The sequence below is a fragment of the Orbilia oligospora genome (assembly GCF_000225545.1).
Source record: "Orbilia oligospora ATCC 24927 unplaced genomic scaffold scaffold00215, whole genome shotgun sequence".
In the NCBI taxonomy this organism is placed as follows: Eukaryota; Fungi; Ascomycota; class Orbiliomycetes; order Orbiliales; family Orbiliaceae; genus Orbilia; species Orbilia oligospora.
This window is the reverse complement of record NW_011645772.1, coordinates 3,112,248-3,130,389: the sequence shown is the minus strand read 5'-3', so window position 1 is coordinate 3,130,389 and position 18,142 is coordinate 3,112,248. Positions and strand designations below refer to the sequence as shown.

At 46.4% G+C, this 18,142-nt stretch overlaps 6 protein-coding genes across 6 annotated transcripts; 5 read left to right on the top strand and 1 right to left on the bottom strand.

Moving 5' to 3' along the window:
- Window positions 1-1,309: 1,309 nt before the first annotated feature.
- Window positions 1,310-2,236, top strand: AOL_s00215g907 (uncharacterized protein; the record flags this gene model as incomplete). The annotated part of the gene is made up of 2 exons (XM_011130109.1): window positions 1,310-1,443; window positions 1,543-2,236. The coding sequence occupies 2 exons, from the start codon at window positions 1,310-1,312 to the stop codon at window positions 2,234-2,236; spliced, it is 828 nt and encodes a 275-aa protein (XP_011128411.1).
- Window positions 2,237-4,228: 1,992 nt separating this feature from the next.
- On the top strand, window positions 4,229-5,945 carry AOL_s00215g906 (uncharacterized protein; the record flags this gene model as incomplete). The annotated part of the gene is made up of 5 exons (XM_011130108.1): window positions 4,229-4,489; window positions 4,557-4,593; window positions 4,664-4,734; window positions 4,795-4,971; window positions 5,040-5,945. The coding sequence occupies 5 exons, from the start codon at window positions 4,229-4,231 to the stop codon at window positions 5,943-5,945; spliced, it is 1,452 nt and encodes a 483-aa protein (XP_011128410.1).
- Window positions 5,946-6,503: 558 nt separating this feature from the next.
- AOL_s00215g905 (uncharacterized protein) lies at window positions 6,504-8,792 on the top strand (the record flags this gene model as incomplete). Its single annotated transcript, XM_011130107.1, has 1 exon — window positions 6,504-8,792. One exon carries the CDS (start codon window positions 6,504-6,506, stop codon window positions 8,790-8,792), a length of 2,289 nt encoding a protein of 762 aa, XP_011128409.1.
- A 390-nt stretch (window positions 8,793-9,182) lies between these two features.
- Window positions 9,183-10,250, bottom strand: AOL_s00215g904 (uncharacterized protein; the record flags this gene model as incomplete). Its single annotated transcript, XM_011130106.1, has 1 exon — window positions 9,183-10,250. The coding sequence occupies one exon, from the start codon at window positions 10,248-10,250 to the stop codon at window positions 9,183-9,185; it is 1,068 nt and encodes a 355-aa protein (XP_011128408.1).
- A 557-nt stretch (window positions 10,251-10,807) lies between these two features.
- AOL_s00215g903 (uncharacterized protein) lies at window positions 10,808-12,391 on the top strand (the record flags this gene model as incomplete). The annotated part of the gene is made up of 4 exons (XM_011130105.1): window positions 10,808-10,874; window positions 10,987-11,080; window positions 11,155-11,352; window positions 11,422-12,391. 4 exons carry the CDS (start codon window positions 10,808-10,810, stop codon window positions 12,389-12,391), a joined length of 1,329 nt encoding a protein of 442 aa, XP_011128407.1.
- A 2,488-nt stretch (window positions 12,392-14,879) lies between these two features.
- Window positions 14,880-16,978, top strand: AOL_s00215g902 (uncharacterized protein; the record flags this gene model as incomplete). The annotated part of the gene is made up of 5 exons (XM_011130104.1): window positions 14,880-15,147; window positions 15,209-15,711; window positions 15,770-15,975; window positions 16,035-16,448; window positions 16,519-16,978. The coding sequence occupies 5 exons, from the start codon at window positions 14,880-14,882 to the stop codon at window positions 16,976-16,978; spliced, it is 1,851 nt and encodes a 616-aa protein (XP_011128406.1).
- Between the last annotated feature and the right edge of the window lie 1,164 nt (window positions 16,979-18,142).

Here is an 18,142-nt window from a genome sequence, read left to right as displayed (position 1 = left end):
GTGGAGGTTGTATTTCGCACTGCAATGCAATGGAGACGATAATATGATCAAGAAAGCTTATAAACTGACAGTGAGCGAGGAGCCTGGGAAAGAGCTCTTTTTAAAACGGGTTATCTCGAGTACTTCAAGACCGCTCGATCGTATCTGGTGCCAAACCAGGTGCCAAACCAGGCAGCCGATAATGATGATAAACAGTCGCACCACCTTGAGCTATCCTGAAATGCTGCCTCCAGCCAATGGACTGCCAGACTAGGGTCGCTTGGTTCTCCTTGCGGGGAAGGTGGTATGGCCCGGATCTGCTGCACTTCTTCAATTATGGAAGCTACATTCCAACAGGTCCACTCCCACACTCACTCGGAATGCAAAACGTTGATTCTTAGAGTTGGGATGACGAGAGACCGACGCGGCTTGGTCCGTCGACGGAAGGCAGTCAAAGCCTACGTCTCAGACAATGCAACTCGCAAGGCTGGGTCCGTATAAGTACAAGGCCAACCTTGTTTGTGCCATGCGCTACTTATCGAGGTCTTAGATTATATTCGCCACACGCCATCATTATCATTCTAGCTACTTTCCACGTTGTCACGTTTGATATTCAGAGTGGAATGGACATTACGTACTTAAGTATATAGTGCGTTCGCGGTTGATACATGATACCTTAAGTTACCTGGATTATAGCCAAAAAAACAAAATCCAACAGGGCAACACCTGAAACCCTATCGATATCTAGGCCGGATGCTTGCCCAACAGATCCTACACTGGATGGCAGCCCTCAGGCTCCTTCAAAAAACATCCTCACCGTATATATCTAGTATATCATTTATTAGATAGCTTGCCGAAATCATAGGACACCATTTCGTAAACCAATAGGACACACTCTCATACAAGAATAATTTGATTTTCCGTCACCATCTTGCACTGGATACTTACGATTATAGTTAGGGCTCGTACGGAAATTTAAAATGCGTTACAGCTATACAGCTCCCAGCGTACGCTCTTTAGCCACGTTATGCAACGTGGATATTTTCAACAGCCTCGTTACACAAATCCCACCTGAATAACTCAAGCATGTCTACCAAACCACCTTATCAACCAAACTAACCCTCGACCTCGAGTTAATCGACGATACATTATTTCAACAACCCAGACGTCGAGTATTAACGGTTCATTCATACTAAGCATATGTTCTTCAAATGACATTGTCTCCCATAACAAATCGAACTTTAGCATGTTGAAGGCCTCGCATAGCGCTATATAGCTACAAGCCCGCCAAATACTCGCTACCGACCACCCGATTCCACACTCTTTCAAAATGAATTCTGAAGGCTCTCTCACGATTGACGGGCCCTCATCGCGGAGGCCATCTGTCGGTTATTCTCCCACGATATCTCTACCATTCTGGAGACTTGTCGGGGACCCCCCAGGCGATGGAAGTCCAGATAAACAGTGTGTTATATATACCCTTTTTTAAAATTATTTTTTACGGCCTGTAGCAAGGTTCCAGCCCGGATAATCTTAGGCCAGCTCTAATTGGTTCGCTGTTAGGTACTTCGAAAATCTACTGACCGACAGCACATGGTCTGATGTCATCATTGTCAATCAGTCTCGCGATTTCACAAACCCATCCCAGGAGCATAGAGCGCATCACCTCATCCTCGGCCCAGCTTCTATGAAATTAGACCAACTAATTACCCAATCCAAACAACTTCGAAAGAACGGAACAGCAGAGGTGGTCTTTAAAGGTCTCCCAAATTCTGCCATCAAGACCTTAATTGAGTACATCTATACCGGCAGCCACACTACCAGCTCTATAAATTGCACTTACCTGCTCAAACTTGACTCTGATTTTAGTCTTCAAATCGAAGGTTTCAGAGAGTACATGCTTTGGCACGGTGTCAAATACATCGTTGACAAAATGACCCAAGCTTACCTTGTCATTGGAAACGATTACAACCAACGTACCCAAGGGGCTAAAGAAATTCTAATAATACTGGAAATATTCGAGATCCTATGGTACTCCCTGCTAAGCTTCGGAGAACGTGAGATGTGCCGTCCTGTTCTTGACTCTGTATTCCAAAAACTTCCCAGGCTGCAGGCGAATCCGACGTTTGTTAATTGGTGGAATAGGCACAAGGGCACCGATAACAACATCTTTATCATGGCCCGCGCCGTCCTTCACGAATATGATGGACTAGGTAAGGAAGATGAAGACCCCGGAGAAAAAAATCTGTGGAAGTGACACTTACTTCCATCAGTATGTTCTCACCCTTACCCATGAATTCTGTGGGACCGCTTAGCCCAATTCATTCAGAAGCCTAAATCCAGCTGATACCTTCCAAACATATACGCGGAGCATTGCCTTTCGTTTCTGTCCGGGCCCGGGCTGTTAACTCGGCCCGGGAAACCTGTCCGCCGAAAATATCTTGGTGGTTCTTTTTTCCCCGATGTATTCTAGTCAGCCATAGGGAAGCTCACAAGCTTGCCAAACCCAAATTCATTTAAATACTTAAGGAGCGGTATATTTTTGGTCTCAAATATCCTTAACACTCAGCATAAGAATACACGTAAAGGGCCTCGAGGATTGCATTTCATGCAACTAGTTTTCCAATTACTATACTCGAGGCTAGGTATAGGGAAGGTCAAGTTATCCTTGATATCTCGCGATTCGCCTCAGATTCGATTGCAGCATAGCCAATTGAGTTGTGACCGTACATACGTTATGGTGAGTCGAGTCTCGCCAACACCTTATAACGCCTCTTCAACGCCTCAAAAGCCTCAGAAGCCCCAAAAGCCCCCAAAGCCCCAAGATCAGATTCGTGATCGTGCAGAAGCCACTCCGGTGGCCAACGGGAAATCAAATCGGCTGGCTCAATTTAAAGCCTCTGTCCTTTGATCAGATTTGACCTCAACCCGGCTCGATATATTTATTACTTTCGGAATTTATACTATGTAGGTGTTTAACACCGCCGCCGTCGAGCACGCAGAACCTCGCCAAAATTCGAAGGGTTCCGCCGATACGCTAATAGCATATTACCATCATGAATCCACATTTCTGAGTTTCAAAGCAAGTTTGCCCACTTCCCTGGCCCGCTTCTTTTCTCAAGCCACCTACCGAAAACAGGCGGAGACAAATGATCACCAAGTCACAGAAACCAGACGCAGACCTCACCCAAATCTACTTAATTCCTACATACATGCTTACGGAGTACTAAGTCTGTATACTTGTTGTGTAAAGTTTTTTTGGCCGTGTCATAGTAGTTAATCCTAATCTGACTTAGACATCTTCAAACATCTCAAATAGATGGGTTCGTTAGGATCGTCTCGAGAGGGTTCCACCACGGAATCTTCCAATCGATGTTATCGAAGAGGACCCACGCTAAACTCGCTGGGCCTCAAAAAATACCTGGTAGCTGGACTCCCACACCATGTCATTCGGCCCAAACCACCCAGCAAGCGAGATGGCGCCCCTAGTGCTTACCGAAAACCGTAATGGAACCTGACGATCTCGATAGCCTCGCAGATTTGTGGATAGCGAGCGGGTCTGGTCGTGGTCAAGTCGACGTGCATCTTTTCGCCGGTTTCCTCGTCGATGTTCAAATTCGTCCGCAGAAGAATGTTCGGAGCCGCCCAGAGAACACCCCCCAAAACCTGCTTTTAGCCTTTCTTTGCCTTTTAGCTAACGAAGGTGCATGAAATGGGCTGTTGCGGACGAACTATCCGCCCACGCTTTCACGGATGCTCAGAAAGAAAATGGAGAGCCACCAGAGGAGCGAAAGAAAGGAGCGAAATAACGTGAAGGTTTTCGGGCTAGTTTAGTTTTGTCGTTGTTTTTCTGGGAAGGGTGCCGGCCGATGTGGGCCTTAATGAAGATTCCGCAATTTCGAAGGTGTAAGAGTATCATAAAACAATTTGAAGATGTCCGTTTCTTCCTCTTATCTCTCTCTCCCCCGGACCCCATATCTTTTTGTTTTGATCATTGTCTCCCTTGATATCGTTGCTAACCAGCATCTGGTGACTGTTTCGACGGGAATACACCTCGATGCCTCTCTCGATCTCCGAACCGAACCAACATTAACAACACAACCGTCGCAAGATTCCGACAATGATTATATAGAGGAGGGAAAAACAAGGAGCGAAAAGGGGGTATTAGGTATCATTTTGCTGGGGTGCTCCTAGAAATTTTACTTTTACTATTTGGAATAAAGGTCCTGTGGTATAGATCCTCTTGAAGATGTATACCCCGGCTTCTATCGACGAGTATGTACTTTTGGGAAAGATCATCGAAAGGCTTAATGGCGCCGCAGTATTCAAGAGTATCCCTAAGGCAGCGATGTCTGAGGGGTATGTGCCACCAGATAAAGGGAACATAGTGTTTATCGTAGCGACCATATCAATAGCAGTGGCGCTAGTCTTGGTTGGAGGGAGGCTTTACACGAGGAAAGTCTACAGCGGAAAACTAGGTCTGGACGATTGGATGATCATTCCAGCGATGGTAGGGCCTGCGCCCGTTCCAGAAAAACAAAACATTCTCCTTGTAGACCCTGGCTAATAGTTAATAGATATTGACCTTGGGATTTACTGCTGTGCAAATACTTGGTATGGATAGCCTAGTCGCTGATAGGTCTCTCATGGAACTTTGGTAGCTAACAACCAGTTCCTCTCTTAGCGGTTAAAAACGCTCATATGGGGATGCATGTTTATGACATAAGCCCGTATGCAATGATCGAAGGCACCAAAGTCTGTATCTTATTTCCTATTTTCTTCATAGTGCCGGACTAACAAAGCTACTGTGACTAGCTTACCTACGCCCATATGATACTCTACGTCTACTCCATAATGTTCACAAAACTCTCGATAATCCTTTTTATCCGACGACTCTCTTTCGATAAAATGTGGCATATTTGTAATGGATTCTTCGCTTTTCACGTCTTATTCGGCGTCGCAAGTTCTTTGGCATTAGCTTTCCAATGCAAGGTATATACTTTCAACATATCTCTACCCTTAGCCTTAGAAGCAATTAACGAGTTCTCCAACCTCTTTAGCCCATCGCCGCTGCATACGACCTCCTAACGAAACTAGAACACCAATGCAATGCTTTAACTATGTACTATGCCATAACTTCCATCGGTGTTGCCTCGGACATCGCCCTCCTTTTCCTACCTGCACCGATAGTATTCAAACTGCAGCTACCGCTCTGGAAAAAAATTGCTGTGTTATTCCTTTTTAGTCTTGGTGGACTCGCCTGTATCTTTGCTATCTTGCGGATGATCCATTTGTTCGATGGAGTAAGAGGGATTGACCTAACTTGGGATATCGTTCCTGTCGCATTATACGGACAACTAGAGGTTACCCTGGCAATAATAGCGACATCACTACCTGCGTTGAAAGTTCTATGGAAGGGTTGGCTACCAAGACTCAGCAACTCGATAAACTCCAGAGTGAAGAGATCGAACCACAGCGAGCATAGCGGAGGAAGTGGCGAAGCACACAATCGGTACGGGAGCCTCGCCAAAACGGGAACCATAGAGATATCAATTACAGATAGGAGGCCTTCAGGCATACACGAAGATATTGAAATGGGTGGCGGAATAGCATGGCGTACTGTCGAATTCGGGAACGGTGTTCCGCCAGAGCCTGCTAGCATGGTTGTGAATAAAATGAATAGCAGAGACGGCGATGGGAGAGATAGGACACCACTGTCAACTGCAGACGGCGCCCTCTTAGACGTTGATGAGAGGATGTTCCCTATCCCTCCCACCAGATCAAGACAGAATAGCAGAGCCACCAGCGAGATTAGTGCTGAAAGTGATGTCAGCTTGGGAAATTGGATCAACATACGGAATAATTCATTTGCGGCTGTAGGGACGCCGCTCAGTCCGATGCCACAGCTGCCACAGGCGACATATGATCGGCCAAGAAAGGACTCGGAGGTAGTTGTTAGATGGTGAGCTCGAGATTGGGACACAGGGTCCGAGTGTCCTTAAAATTTGGATAGTATAAATTCGGCGTTTTAACGGGTTAGCGTTTGGGATCTAGCATTTGGCATTTGGCGTTCGATCTGATCTGGCCTTGAATTTTTCTGATGCCTTAGTGCTCACATACGTTGCATACCTAAGTCCTCGAGTATATATATCTAGTACTTAGTAAGTATGTATATATCTACAATCATTAATGATACCAAATAGTTTTAGACTCTCCCTAGTCTCGCGAGATATATCTCGGGCTGGCCAGACCTTCATCCACTGACCAAATTTAAATGTGTTGTGGTGTTGGCAGTTTGTCCTGAGATTTAAAAGCAAAAAGGCCGACTGAGAAAAAGAAATAACAAAACTAGCAACCAAACTTTTCTTCCCTCAAAATCCATCCAGCATCCCGATATCGATACATCCAACTGATAATGACCATGCAAACGCTTCAATTGGGAAACCATCAACCTTAAAACGCCCCTTAGAAGCTGTTCATAGGATCACCAAGAGCCTTTCCCACGCTCAATCCTATCCCTCAAAATGTCACTTCCCCGCCGTCTCCAAGGATGTACCCATCTTTTCAGCTTCCTGAGTGTTCTGGCCTCCTCAAGAAACAGCATCCACACCCATTCTATCAGATCAATTCCTCGCATCGGGAATCGGAATTTTAGCTTCATTGCATCTGTTCATAAACAACAGAAGGTTATACATGGAGCATCAGCTACAGCTCATAAGAAACTACAGCTCCGACCCGAAGATCGGGATTACATCAACCAGTATTATGATCATTCAAAACCAAAAAGGCTTCGTACTCAAGAAGATTTTCTAAATGCGCTACGCAAACATGGCTATGTCCCTGCTATTGATCGAGTTGACGAGATGTTAGACATGAATCGAAGTCCTTTTCAATCGAAAGACGAATTCGACAAAATTACACTCGGCCTTCTTCTGACCTCTAGTAAGAGTGCCAACGGCGAGATCCGGAATCCTTACAAAATCCCCGAGTTGAGCACAGGGCAAAATCCCGTGCGAACGCGACAAGGCAAACTAGCCGGACCTTTGGCCCCGCGTTTCTACTTTCTATTCCCAGATGATACGAATTGGCATACGATTAATCAGTTGTTCCCGCTCCAGGAACCCCCTCGGCCCTGGCACCCGATCGTGATGGCGGGCATGAAGCAAGATTATACTCGGGAGGAAGTAGCCCGAAGGATAGAATGGTCCCAAATCCAAAATGCAAAAAAATTACGGAATGGGTATGGTTGGGCAGCGCCAGATCCAGCGTCGTACAAGCACATGGACGAACTTCCTCCTCCCCCACCCCCAGTCATCCGGGAGTGCAATGTTTGCAAGAAACCTAGATACCTCATGCGGTTCTGGAATTTTTTTGTCCAACGGTGGCAGCATGTTGGTGCCCCACATCGACCAATCGACTGCGAGGGCCATCGGAAAGGAGGCGGGGGGAGACTCATGTATGCTCCAAAAGGAACGAGAATTGGGGGGCAGAATCCCGCCAAAATAGAGGATAAAGAATGGATAGAGGAAGAGACAGCTGTGAGGCTACTTTTCCGTTCTGGTTTCGTTGCGCTTCCATCGGTTAGTCCTGTTATCGGGGAGGATTTTGCGCGCGCGGCAATGAATGGAGGTGATCATTGGCCATGGATACGTAATCATGATGTTAAGCGTTGGGCGCTACGTGGTGGCCGCAAGAATGGCCTGATCGATCTTTCAAAAGTAAACCGCATGAGCAAAGTCGAAGATGCTCGGAAAGAGCAACAGCAGCAGTTCCTTGAGGAGCACACGCACTTTCTCGACAAGATTCGGGAAGTTCTCAAGGAACATCCGATCACGCCAGAGAACCTGGCCAAGATCCCTCCTGGACAATTTTATCCCGAGGATCATCAGGCTGTTGATATGTGGTATGATTTCGAGATGCAGAAAACGAATGCCATTCGCGCGGAAACTAGATCCGCCAACGACAAGAAAGCGGATAATAGACGTCTATTGCGGCAGAAACTTCGCCAGATTAGTCTAGTCCTCGAAGAGATGAAGAAGACAAAAGCCGAAATTCTTCTGATCGAAAGCGGGCAGGGTGAAAGCTGGGCGGACCCTACATGGTCTAAATTAAACACACGCGAGAGAGGCGAAATAATATCCTCCCAAGAAAACTTGGAGCATATCATCGTCGCACCAACTGACCACCAAAAAACCCCCCAGATTTTTGCACCATGGGGACGGTCCGCTCATGATGAGATCCTGGATGTTACAACTCGCTTGAATAAATCTTTCACCCCAACTGGATGGTTAAGCAAAGCTGCCCAGCCCACCACAGATAATGTAGATAGGGTCGATAAAGCTATCGACCACCATACGCTCACAGATAGCCAGGACAAAGCGTTGTTCCAGACTCCAGAGGGACCTGCTCCTACTGAAGGAACCCCACCACACCCACAGTCAACTGGAGTGTCTAATTTTAGTCTCCATTCATACTCCAGTCCCCCAAGACCAGTATCGTTCTCGATATATGAAGACGAAACAGAGGCAAAGTCTGCATCATTTCGCACAACGCCACAGGAACTTGACAACCTATATAGAAACCGCTTCCGGAAAGAGTTGGAGGCGAAGACTTTCAAGTTAAATCCTAATATTGAAAAAGAGGAGATGGAGAGACGTCGTATTAAGGAAAGGCTTGAGAAATCTGAAAAGAGAGCCATTCGGAGAGAAGAGGAAGCACTCGCCTTGAAGGAGGCCATGTTGTGGTCTAATACCAGGGGCGACCCCGCTGTGGATGGCTTCCAGACAGAATCCGAGTGCCAGGACAAAATTTAGGCACCAACGAGGGGTATGAGAAAACCCAACGAAACATCCTAGTCGATGCAAATCGTTTTGTATATATACTTAAATACTCTACGCCATTTTTAGGGGACAAGGTTGTATCTTTACTATCGATATCTAATTCGGAAGCTGTTTGGAACGTTTACTATGCCAATTCACACCCGTTTCCAGCATACGTAGCTTTTAAATCAACCAGCCAGTTGGTGTGTTATTGACCCCGAGTTGATTGCGCAATTGCACGGGCTATAGTTGCACGAGCTCTAGGACCAGGTTCGATGGAATATTTACCTAGGTATATAGTCCGTTGTGCCCTGACCCTCCCTGCCCCAAGCGGAGGAGTTTAGCAACGAGACAGCTTTCGCCCGGTGCATGTTTATGGATACACTAATTCCCATCTTCAAGTTCCATGGTTAGGCCTGGGTTAGGGTCACCGATTCCTTCAATCAATCCGACCGCTGGCTCTTCCTCATCCCACCAGTCCGGCCCAGGAAGCGGGCCCAACTGGTGCTCAACCAGATATAAGAAGTCCTGAAACTCTGGTATCCAACATTCATACCAATTGGCAATATTCCCCAACAAATCAACAAACGTAAATGGTGCCTCCTCTTCCCCATGATTTGGGTCATGATCTCGAATGAGATCTATGAGGATTGGATTCGCCATCTCGATGCTAGCTTTGCTCGCAAAAATTCTAAATTGCATTCTAGAAAACTCAAGAAATTGTATCAGTGACTGAAGCCTAGTCTTCAGAACAACTCGCGATTGCTGAAGATCAGGCTGGATGATAACACCTTCGACGCCGTCAGCATTAAAACCCCCATCACTATCTATTCTCCGCGCTAGGTTGTCAATATTTTCTTGGCCCGTCAAAGAATCGGCGTGTTTCCATCCTGGCATATCATTGATATTATTCGAAATTCTTATCGCGGCTAAAACACTATTTGCTCCAACGAGATGCATTTCATCCAACATCTCTTTTACACGATTAGTTGGCCATAATTCGTCCCATCCGCTATCCAACATCTCCCGCAGCGCATCCGCGGGAGGTCTGCGTGCGACACCAGGTCGAAGAGCTTGAGAAGGAGATGGGTCTTTCAACTTAATCATCCTGGATAACTGATCCAGCTTCGCAAATGACATACGAAAAGCTAACCTAGCTTCTCCGAGGACGTCGATTAAGGCGAGGAGGGAACGACGGTATAAGGATTCGGATACTGGTAAGAATGCTGGTGCACCGCCGCCGACGGGACAGTCTTGGTTAACGGTGTATTTAAGAACATCAATTTGCTTAGCGATCGACTCAAGATTTGTCCACTCTGTTTGAATATATCGGTTCCAGGTGGGAGTAGAAAGAACGTAACTCAGCCCTTGGGCGATGAAGCAAGTAAGGACGACGATACCGCCCCATCCGATGGAAGGTAGAGCCGCCGAGCCAAACGTGGGGACATTCATCTTCGTATTAATATATTTGGCATGTTCAATGTATACCCAAGAGAGTCTAGAGGAGTAACAATAAGTGAGGAGTTTGAATTACATGTACATTTAAGTTTTGCGCTGGTTCAGCTTCTTATGAGCATTGAGGGAGAAAATCATTGACGCATCAACCTTCGTTCTAGCTATATCATGCATAGCCAACAAATCCATAGATACACCCATATTTCAGCAGTTTTTGTAATGCATTATATATTATAAATTACTACTTGCGTTCCTGGCTAACTTAGTACTATATAACATATATCGGTCACCCATGGCCAACAGTACTGTTCAGTACTAGACATCAAAGGGCTAAATAGCTAACCTAAGGGGGTAAAAGTGTTGACTTGCTGTCACGTTGCATTTCGAACGCGCACGGCGACAACTTCAAGCTAAGTCGCCGGATCAGGCATGAAACATGAAACCTCGCTCACCTTCGTATTCCGGATCTATCACATCCGTATCAATCTTGTGATGTCACCTCGCCAGCTCACATTCCCACTTCACGTCGGGTTCGCCCTTCCACCTCTCCCACCATGGACGGAAAATCTCCCGTAGAAATCGGCGCCATTGCTGCTATTCTCGCTCCTGTTCTCAAACTCTGTACGATTCTCCCAAAATCCGAAAACAAGAAATAAAGAACACAAGATGCAACCGCGTATGTTTGTTCAAGCGGCACGGTCACTAACTACCTTACTTCTCGACACACACGCAGCGGCCGACCCTTTCGATTTACTCGAGAGGAGCAATAAGACCCCTTCACAGCGCAATGTACCGTTTAATACGCGGATTCACCACTTCACATGGGCGTATGCAAATAGCCAATATCCTTCTCGACTTGGACAGGACCAATGAGTGACTAATATTGGCATGAGACTTATAGCTGGTATCTCCCAGTAATGGGTACTGGCGGAATTGCCGTGCAGCTTCACCTACTTCCTTATCGATTTCAAGGACTTGACACGATCGGAACCGTTATATTCCTAATATCCGTCGCCATATTCTGCTTGACCAGTACGGGTTTGTTGATTCGGTTTTCATTGTGGAAGAACACCCTTCCGAATAGCATCCGACATCCAACGTGGGTTTCAAAATCTCAACCCATGCGGCTTTTAATGGTCTCCAATGCTTAATATATACTGGAAAATAGTGAGGGGTTGTTCACGGCGGCGTTCCTTCTCTCGGTCGCTACGATTCTGATTAATACATGCAACTACGGCGTCGGACACATAGGAGAGCCTTCGCATGATAATTGGCTGTCAAGAGCGATTGAGGTACTATTCTGGATCTACACATTCGTTTCAATAATACTAGCAATCGCGCTTTCCTATTTCATTATCTCCCGAGAATCACACACCCCGCAAGCCGCAACTCCAGCATGGGCGCTACCTTGTTTTCCAGCTATGCTTGTCGGCTCCGTCGGTGCAACCGTGTCGCGTACATTATCAACTGTGCCTGGAAACCACGGCCGCGTATTCCCGATAATCATTACAAGCATTCTACTTCAAGGGTTCGGCATCCTCATTTCGCTAATGTTCATCACCATCTTTCTCAAGCGGCTTATGCTATTCCGACTCCCATCCCCTAATCTACGACCCGGAATGTTTATGGCTGTTGGCCCACCCGGATTCACGTCCTTCACAATTGTAGCGCTAGGACAACTTGGACAGACAGAGTTTCGGCCCTCGGATTTTGGGACGTCAGCGAACTTCAACGTTGGCGATGCGTTTTACGTGACGTGCTTGCTAACGGGCATGCTTTTCTATGGCCTGGCAGGATGGTGGCTGCTAGTATCTGCGACCGCAGTTATCGCCGGAGCAAGCCAAAAGCATGTCCTTAGGAAGAAAAAAGTCGACTTTGATTTCCATTTGTCATGGTGGGCATTCCTGTTCCCTAATACAGGGTTTATCGGGGCTACTATTCTCTTGGGCGATATCTTTTCGAGCGTAGCAGTGAAGTGGGTCGGAACTGCTCTCGTGATCATCGAATGCGCGGTTTGGCTGATGTTGATAGTCCAAACGCCGCTAGCCGTATGGAGGGGACGACTGATGGTGCCTGGGAAGGACGAGGACGCAAATGTCGAAGGGTTTACGAAGGAAGACGAAATTAAGAGATGGTAAAACTACATCAGAGAGCTATAGATCGGTGGCGGTTTCGGCGCTTGGTATTGATATAAACTTAGGAAGGGCGCTTTTGTGATTATAGAGACATAGATTGATATACTTCTTTGCTCTAGACACACCATTTGGCCAATAGCAATAACGGTGAATTAAATTTCCGTATCAAGTGGCAATCTTGGGTTGGATCGCTAACCCCAGCGTCCCTCTAGTCTGGGGAACGGTTCCTATGCCTTGGACCAAACAATCCTTGGGGTAATCGTGGGGTCGATCAAACCCCGAACCGCGGCTCCAACCTGCATCGTGATGGCATTTCCCAATAGAATTTTTTTTCAAAGGAAAAAAAAAAGGAAAGGTCTCCGAAAGAAGTTACACAGGAGTACCTGCAAGTACGTGCCCACATGACGGTTGTGGCGTTCGCCCCACACCATGAAGTTGGCCTGGGTGGCCATGCGACCACCCGATATCTGGCGGTTACAGGCGGCAGGAAAGGCAGCCACGGCAATATTTCGTAGAGATAGTCTTGTTAGGTAATTTCAGACCACTTTGATTTTTTGCAATTATCTCGTGAGATCACGAACATTGTTAATTGTGTCCCATTGCCCGTATATAGTCCGGAACTCAGTATCTCGTATCCGTCGGCCAGCTCCGACCTGAACAAAATCGCACGGATTGCGCCTGAACTTGGACCCGAAACCCACCGACTATTGTGACGTTGGAGAAAGTCTTTTCGGGTTACCGATGGAGTTTTCCCAGTAAAAGAGAGCTTTAGAGAATATATGTCTCCACATTCAGCACTTAATTCGCTTGTCGACATGTCCCTGGTCTCGATCCTCGTTTGTAACGTTTGTATCTGAGAGATTATCTAGATAGGGTTTTCGGGATAGCCTTCAGGAATTCTGTGTTGTGGATGAGCTCGCTCCTCCCTTTGACCCAAGTCGAAATCTCACTAATTCCACCTCTCTTGGCCGAAATGGTCCCAATCTATTTCTTGTTTAACTCTCTGTGAAGATCGATACGAAGGCAAATCCGGATTACGGCGTGTAATGGATTTACTATACTCTTACAGCAAAATTTTCCCGTCTCCAAATGCAGTACTTTCAAATTTCGACATATCTTGTACGTGAAAGCCGAGGCAAAAGGCCAATTGCAAGATTGTGCTGGGTGGAAGCGAACGAAGATTAGCTGGCTAGGCAGCTGTCGCTCCTGGTCCCACATCCTCGTTCCCGCCCCACACTTAAGCATTTTCAAGCCAAGTGACGTCGAGGGATGTTGGTTGTCCATTCTGCTCAGGTTGCACCTCTCCTTTGAGCTAAGGCTATGCAGCGTTACAACTCTCCCGGTCTAGTGGAGCTGTCGCCATCGGCCCCTCACCAAGTACTCCAGCGTAACTGCAGGGCTTCGACATCCGAGCGAGACCCGAGCAGGGTTCGAACGACAATACCAAGAAAAACCAGCTTCCGGAAGTCTTCTAGCGGCATGGGTTTGCTTATCGATACCGGACGTAACCCTCGTATCAATTTTCATGCAATTGACTGCCTATTGGTTTTAACTTACGGTATCTGCGGACCCAATAAGAAGCACGCGACCCTTACCTTGGCCTATTGAAGAGATACCTGTCAGATTTTTTTCGACCTTCTGTTTCAGGCGAGGATATGGGATGGCCGACACAACACTGGCGTGTTATTCGTGGGCCGGGGCTGTCACGAAAACAGGAGGGCCAATCCGAGGAATTGGCGACAAGAAAAGACAAGCTGATGCTGAGAAATTCTTAGGTTTCTTAGCACACCATGAGCGAGTCCTTGGAAAATGCTTGTTTCCTCAAGCAATTTTTCTGCAATTTTGATATCCACGAATGGTGATGTGATATGCGGTGCAACCTAGACCTTTAGGATCCGGTTTTCTTTCCCTCCTCTTCAAAAACTTCTGCCGTTGATAAGGAGAAAGAACAAGTAAATTTTTTGGGCCGTTGGATTAATGCTCGCCACACGGAATCCAGAGCTTTAATAGGCAAAAAAGATTCAAATTTGTATCGTATGTTTTGCGCGCTAGGATAGAGTCTGCAGAACATGGTCATATCGTGGAAACATCATGGACCACCCTTTCGGTTCTACTTCCAAGTCCAGTAATCGGCCTGTCACATCATGGTTTTTTTTTTTTTTTGCCTTTCTAATACCGCGTGAGACATTCGTATACATTCATTTACAGTTTGTGTCCACCTTAAGCTTATCAGGGGAGCGCTCACACCTACTAACTGTGAGGTTTCACCGCAGAGACATTCTCACTGAACTATAATTCCGAGTTTGGAATATAAGTCGAGGACTACCCCAAGCCCTAGAAACAGAAAATTCCTTCTAACGGCGTTCGAAATATAATATTCAACCGGTTTCACCAGTTCTCACTTATTCTAGCAGTAGTCTTCTGAGAAGATATCATTGATTTTCACAAACATAGAGCTGGTTTCTCGAATAATTCACATATTTATCACAATATGAGCCAACCAGACGATGTCGCCTTTAAGGCCAAGCACGACCCTGCATTGGCACTTCCTCTCGACGAGAAGCACGAGCATACTGCAGTGCAGGCCCCTCCAGCTTACGATGGCCACGAGCAAAACCACGGCGCTTTAGAGGATGCACCCACGGAAGAGGAAATACGTACCCTCCGCCACGTCTCTGATAAGATCCCGTGGAACGCATACACGGTTGCATTTGTGGAATTGTGCGAGCGATTCTCGTACTACGGAACCACTGTCGTTTGTATGTCGGAAAATTGCAACGCATCGTCATGTTGTAAATTGTTAACAGTTTCGGTTCATAGTTACCAATTTCATCCAGCAAACCCGTCCCATAGGCTCGCGAACGGGCGCTGGTGGTCACGATGGCCAATCTGGTGCATTGGGCCGTGGACAGCGGGCCTCTACCGGTTTAGGCACGTTTAATACCTTCTGGGTTTACCTTTTACCGCTGTTTGGTGCCTACGTCGCCGATACATACTGGGGTCGTTACAAAACCATTTGCGTGGCTGTCGCCATTGCCATGTTTGGTCATGTTCTCCTCGTTATCTCTGCCATTCCTACCGTTATCGACCACCCAGATGGTGCCCTTGGATGCTTCGCCGTCGCTATCATCGTCATGGGTATCGGCACTGGTGGTTTCAAAGCAAACATCTCGCCATTGGTCGCGGAACAAAGCAAGAACACCTACTTGCGAATCGACACTCTTCCATCCGGAGAGAGAGTAATTGTTGACCCTGCAGTTACCTCTTCGAGAATTTACATGTACTTCTATCTCATGATAAACATCGGAGCTCTCATCGGACAGGTAAGCTCAATTACTTGATATAAGCTACTTGTGACTGCGCTAAGGATCATATTACTAGATCACCATGGTGTACGCCGAGAAGTATGTCGGCTTCTGGCTTTCCTTCCTCCTGCCAACTCTCGTTTTCTGTCTGTGCCCTGTTGTTCTATTCCTTTGCCGAAAGCGATATGTTAGATCTCCTCCACAAGGTAGCGTTCTTTCAAAGGCTATGCAAACTTTTATCTTTGCCCAAAAGGGTAGATGGCACCTAAATCCAGTTCAAACGTAAGCCTTTAACCCTTTTTATACCCGAAAAGTCTTGACCATGTAGCTAACAGGCGTAGTGTTAAACACCTTAACGACGGGACAATGTGGGAAACCGCCAAACCTTCTAACATTGCTTTAGCAAACCGTCCGAGCTGGATGACGTTCGATGACGCCTGGGTGGACGAAGTTCGCCGTGGTTTCCACGCTTGCTCCGTCTTCGTTTGGCTCCCACTCTGGTGGCTCTGTTATAACCAGATCAACAACAATCTTGTCTCCCAAGCCGCTGTCATGAAACTCAACGGCCTTCCTAACGATATCGTGAATAACCTGGACCCCCTCGCCTTGATCATCTTGATTCCTATCTGTGATATCTTGATATACCCTGCTCTCCGAAAGGCCGGTATCAACTTCACCGCTTTGAAGAGAATCACATTTGGCTTCTACACCGGTGCTGCTGCTATGATCTGGGCTTGTATCATTCAATACTATATGTAAGCCAATTCTCGATTTCTTTTTCAATTTTTTTTCTCTGCAGTATAATTATACTAACCTGCTCCTCAGCTACAAACACTCTGAGTGTGGTAAATACGCTGCCGGTAAGGGTTGCGAACCTACAGATATTAATGTTTGGGCCCAAACCGGTTCATATGTCCTCATCGCTCTCTCTGAAATCTTCGCCTCCATCACTGGCCTCGAGTACGCTTTTACCAAGGCCCCAAAGAACATGCGATCCCTAGTTATGTCTGTTTTCCTATTCACCAATGCCATCTCCGCGGCTATCGGGGAGGCCTTCGTTAGTTTGTCCGAAGATCCTCTGTTGGTCTGGAATTACGGGGCAGTCGCCATCATCGCCGCCGTTGGTGGAACCATATTCTGGCTTCAATTCAGAGGGTTGGATGCCCAAGAACACGAGCTGAACCAACTTCCAGTCGGCAGGATGTTCGCTGATCAGGATAGGGTTGAACCCCTGACTCCGGAGGAGATACATCAACGGCGAGAGAGTTTAGGCGCGGCAGCTTAGAAGCCTAAAATAAAAGCATAAAGCTAAGACTTTCCAAAGACTTCATGAACTTTATATCAAGTTTTCTTTCTTTTCGCTTATTTTTCCTTGGAACGAATTTCATATAACCACTTGACAATTTTTTCTTTTTTTTTCTATACCACCTTGTATGAGACCCTACGATTCCTAATCTTAGATATTTTACATCTAGCCATATCTTATTATATTTAGCAATAATTGAAATATATATGAATATAGAGCTAGGTTCAAAATTGAAGGTTGATATCGTAGAGGCAACGCCGGTCTCGTGTCCGAATTGGTACGCAAGTATATATAGATGACGGTATGCGGTCCGAAACAAACTTGCAAGACAGGTGCTAAAACTCGGTGTGTATAAAATCGAAGGCACTGTCATAATGATAAAACCTTTCTGCGCCTTTAACTCATTCTTAAACGTTTAAACCTTAACCCGCGAGACCCGAAGTGTTGTGGGGTACCAATATACCCATGCACGGACTAAGATATAGTAGAGGCCGGGTGAGCCTCGTTACTGAGGAGATAGCTATATAACTTTCGCTATACTCAAATGTCAACGTGACGGCCTGCATCGCATGGGTAGCCGGGTATACAACTGATTACAATACCATAGCATCTCTTTGCAGCCAGATGTGTCTTCCGCGCTAGTCTGCCTTGCGCATGGTTCCAGAAACCGTCAAATCCAAGGCAGAGATGTGCGTCCCCCAGACTACCGTCAAATAACTCAGGTTCTTGGCGTTCAGCGATGTCGAAAAACTCACTAGGGCGAGCTCTCGGTTTCCTCCACTTATCACTCCAAAAACGTTCCAGCCACAAGCCGTTACGGGTTTTGATAGAAAACGTCCGGCGAAATTAGCCAGAAGAGAAATGGAAATAATCTTATAATCAATTATAAATATCCTCATGCATATTCTCATTTTTATATAGGGACTAATGCAAATAACAGGGGTGTTCCCGGTCGGCTAATGTATTTTATATGTGTGGGCAAGGGCGACATGATCCTGCAATCTAACCGACGGAATATTCTCCGAAAGAACAGAGAAAGAGCAGACGCGAAAATTGGAAGAGCAATGCAATAATTCTTGATCCGACAGTGTATTCTGGAAGATACCGAAGGAAGTTGAGGTTTTCAGATTGCTATGAAGCTCC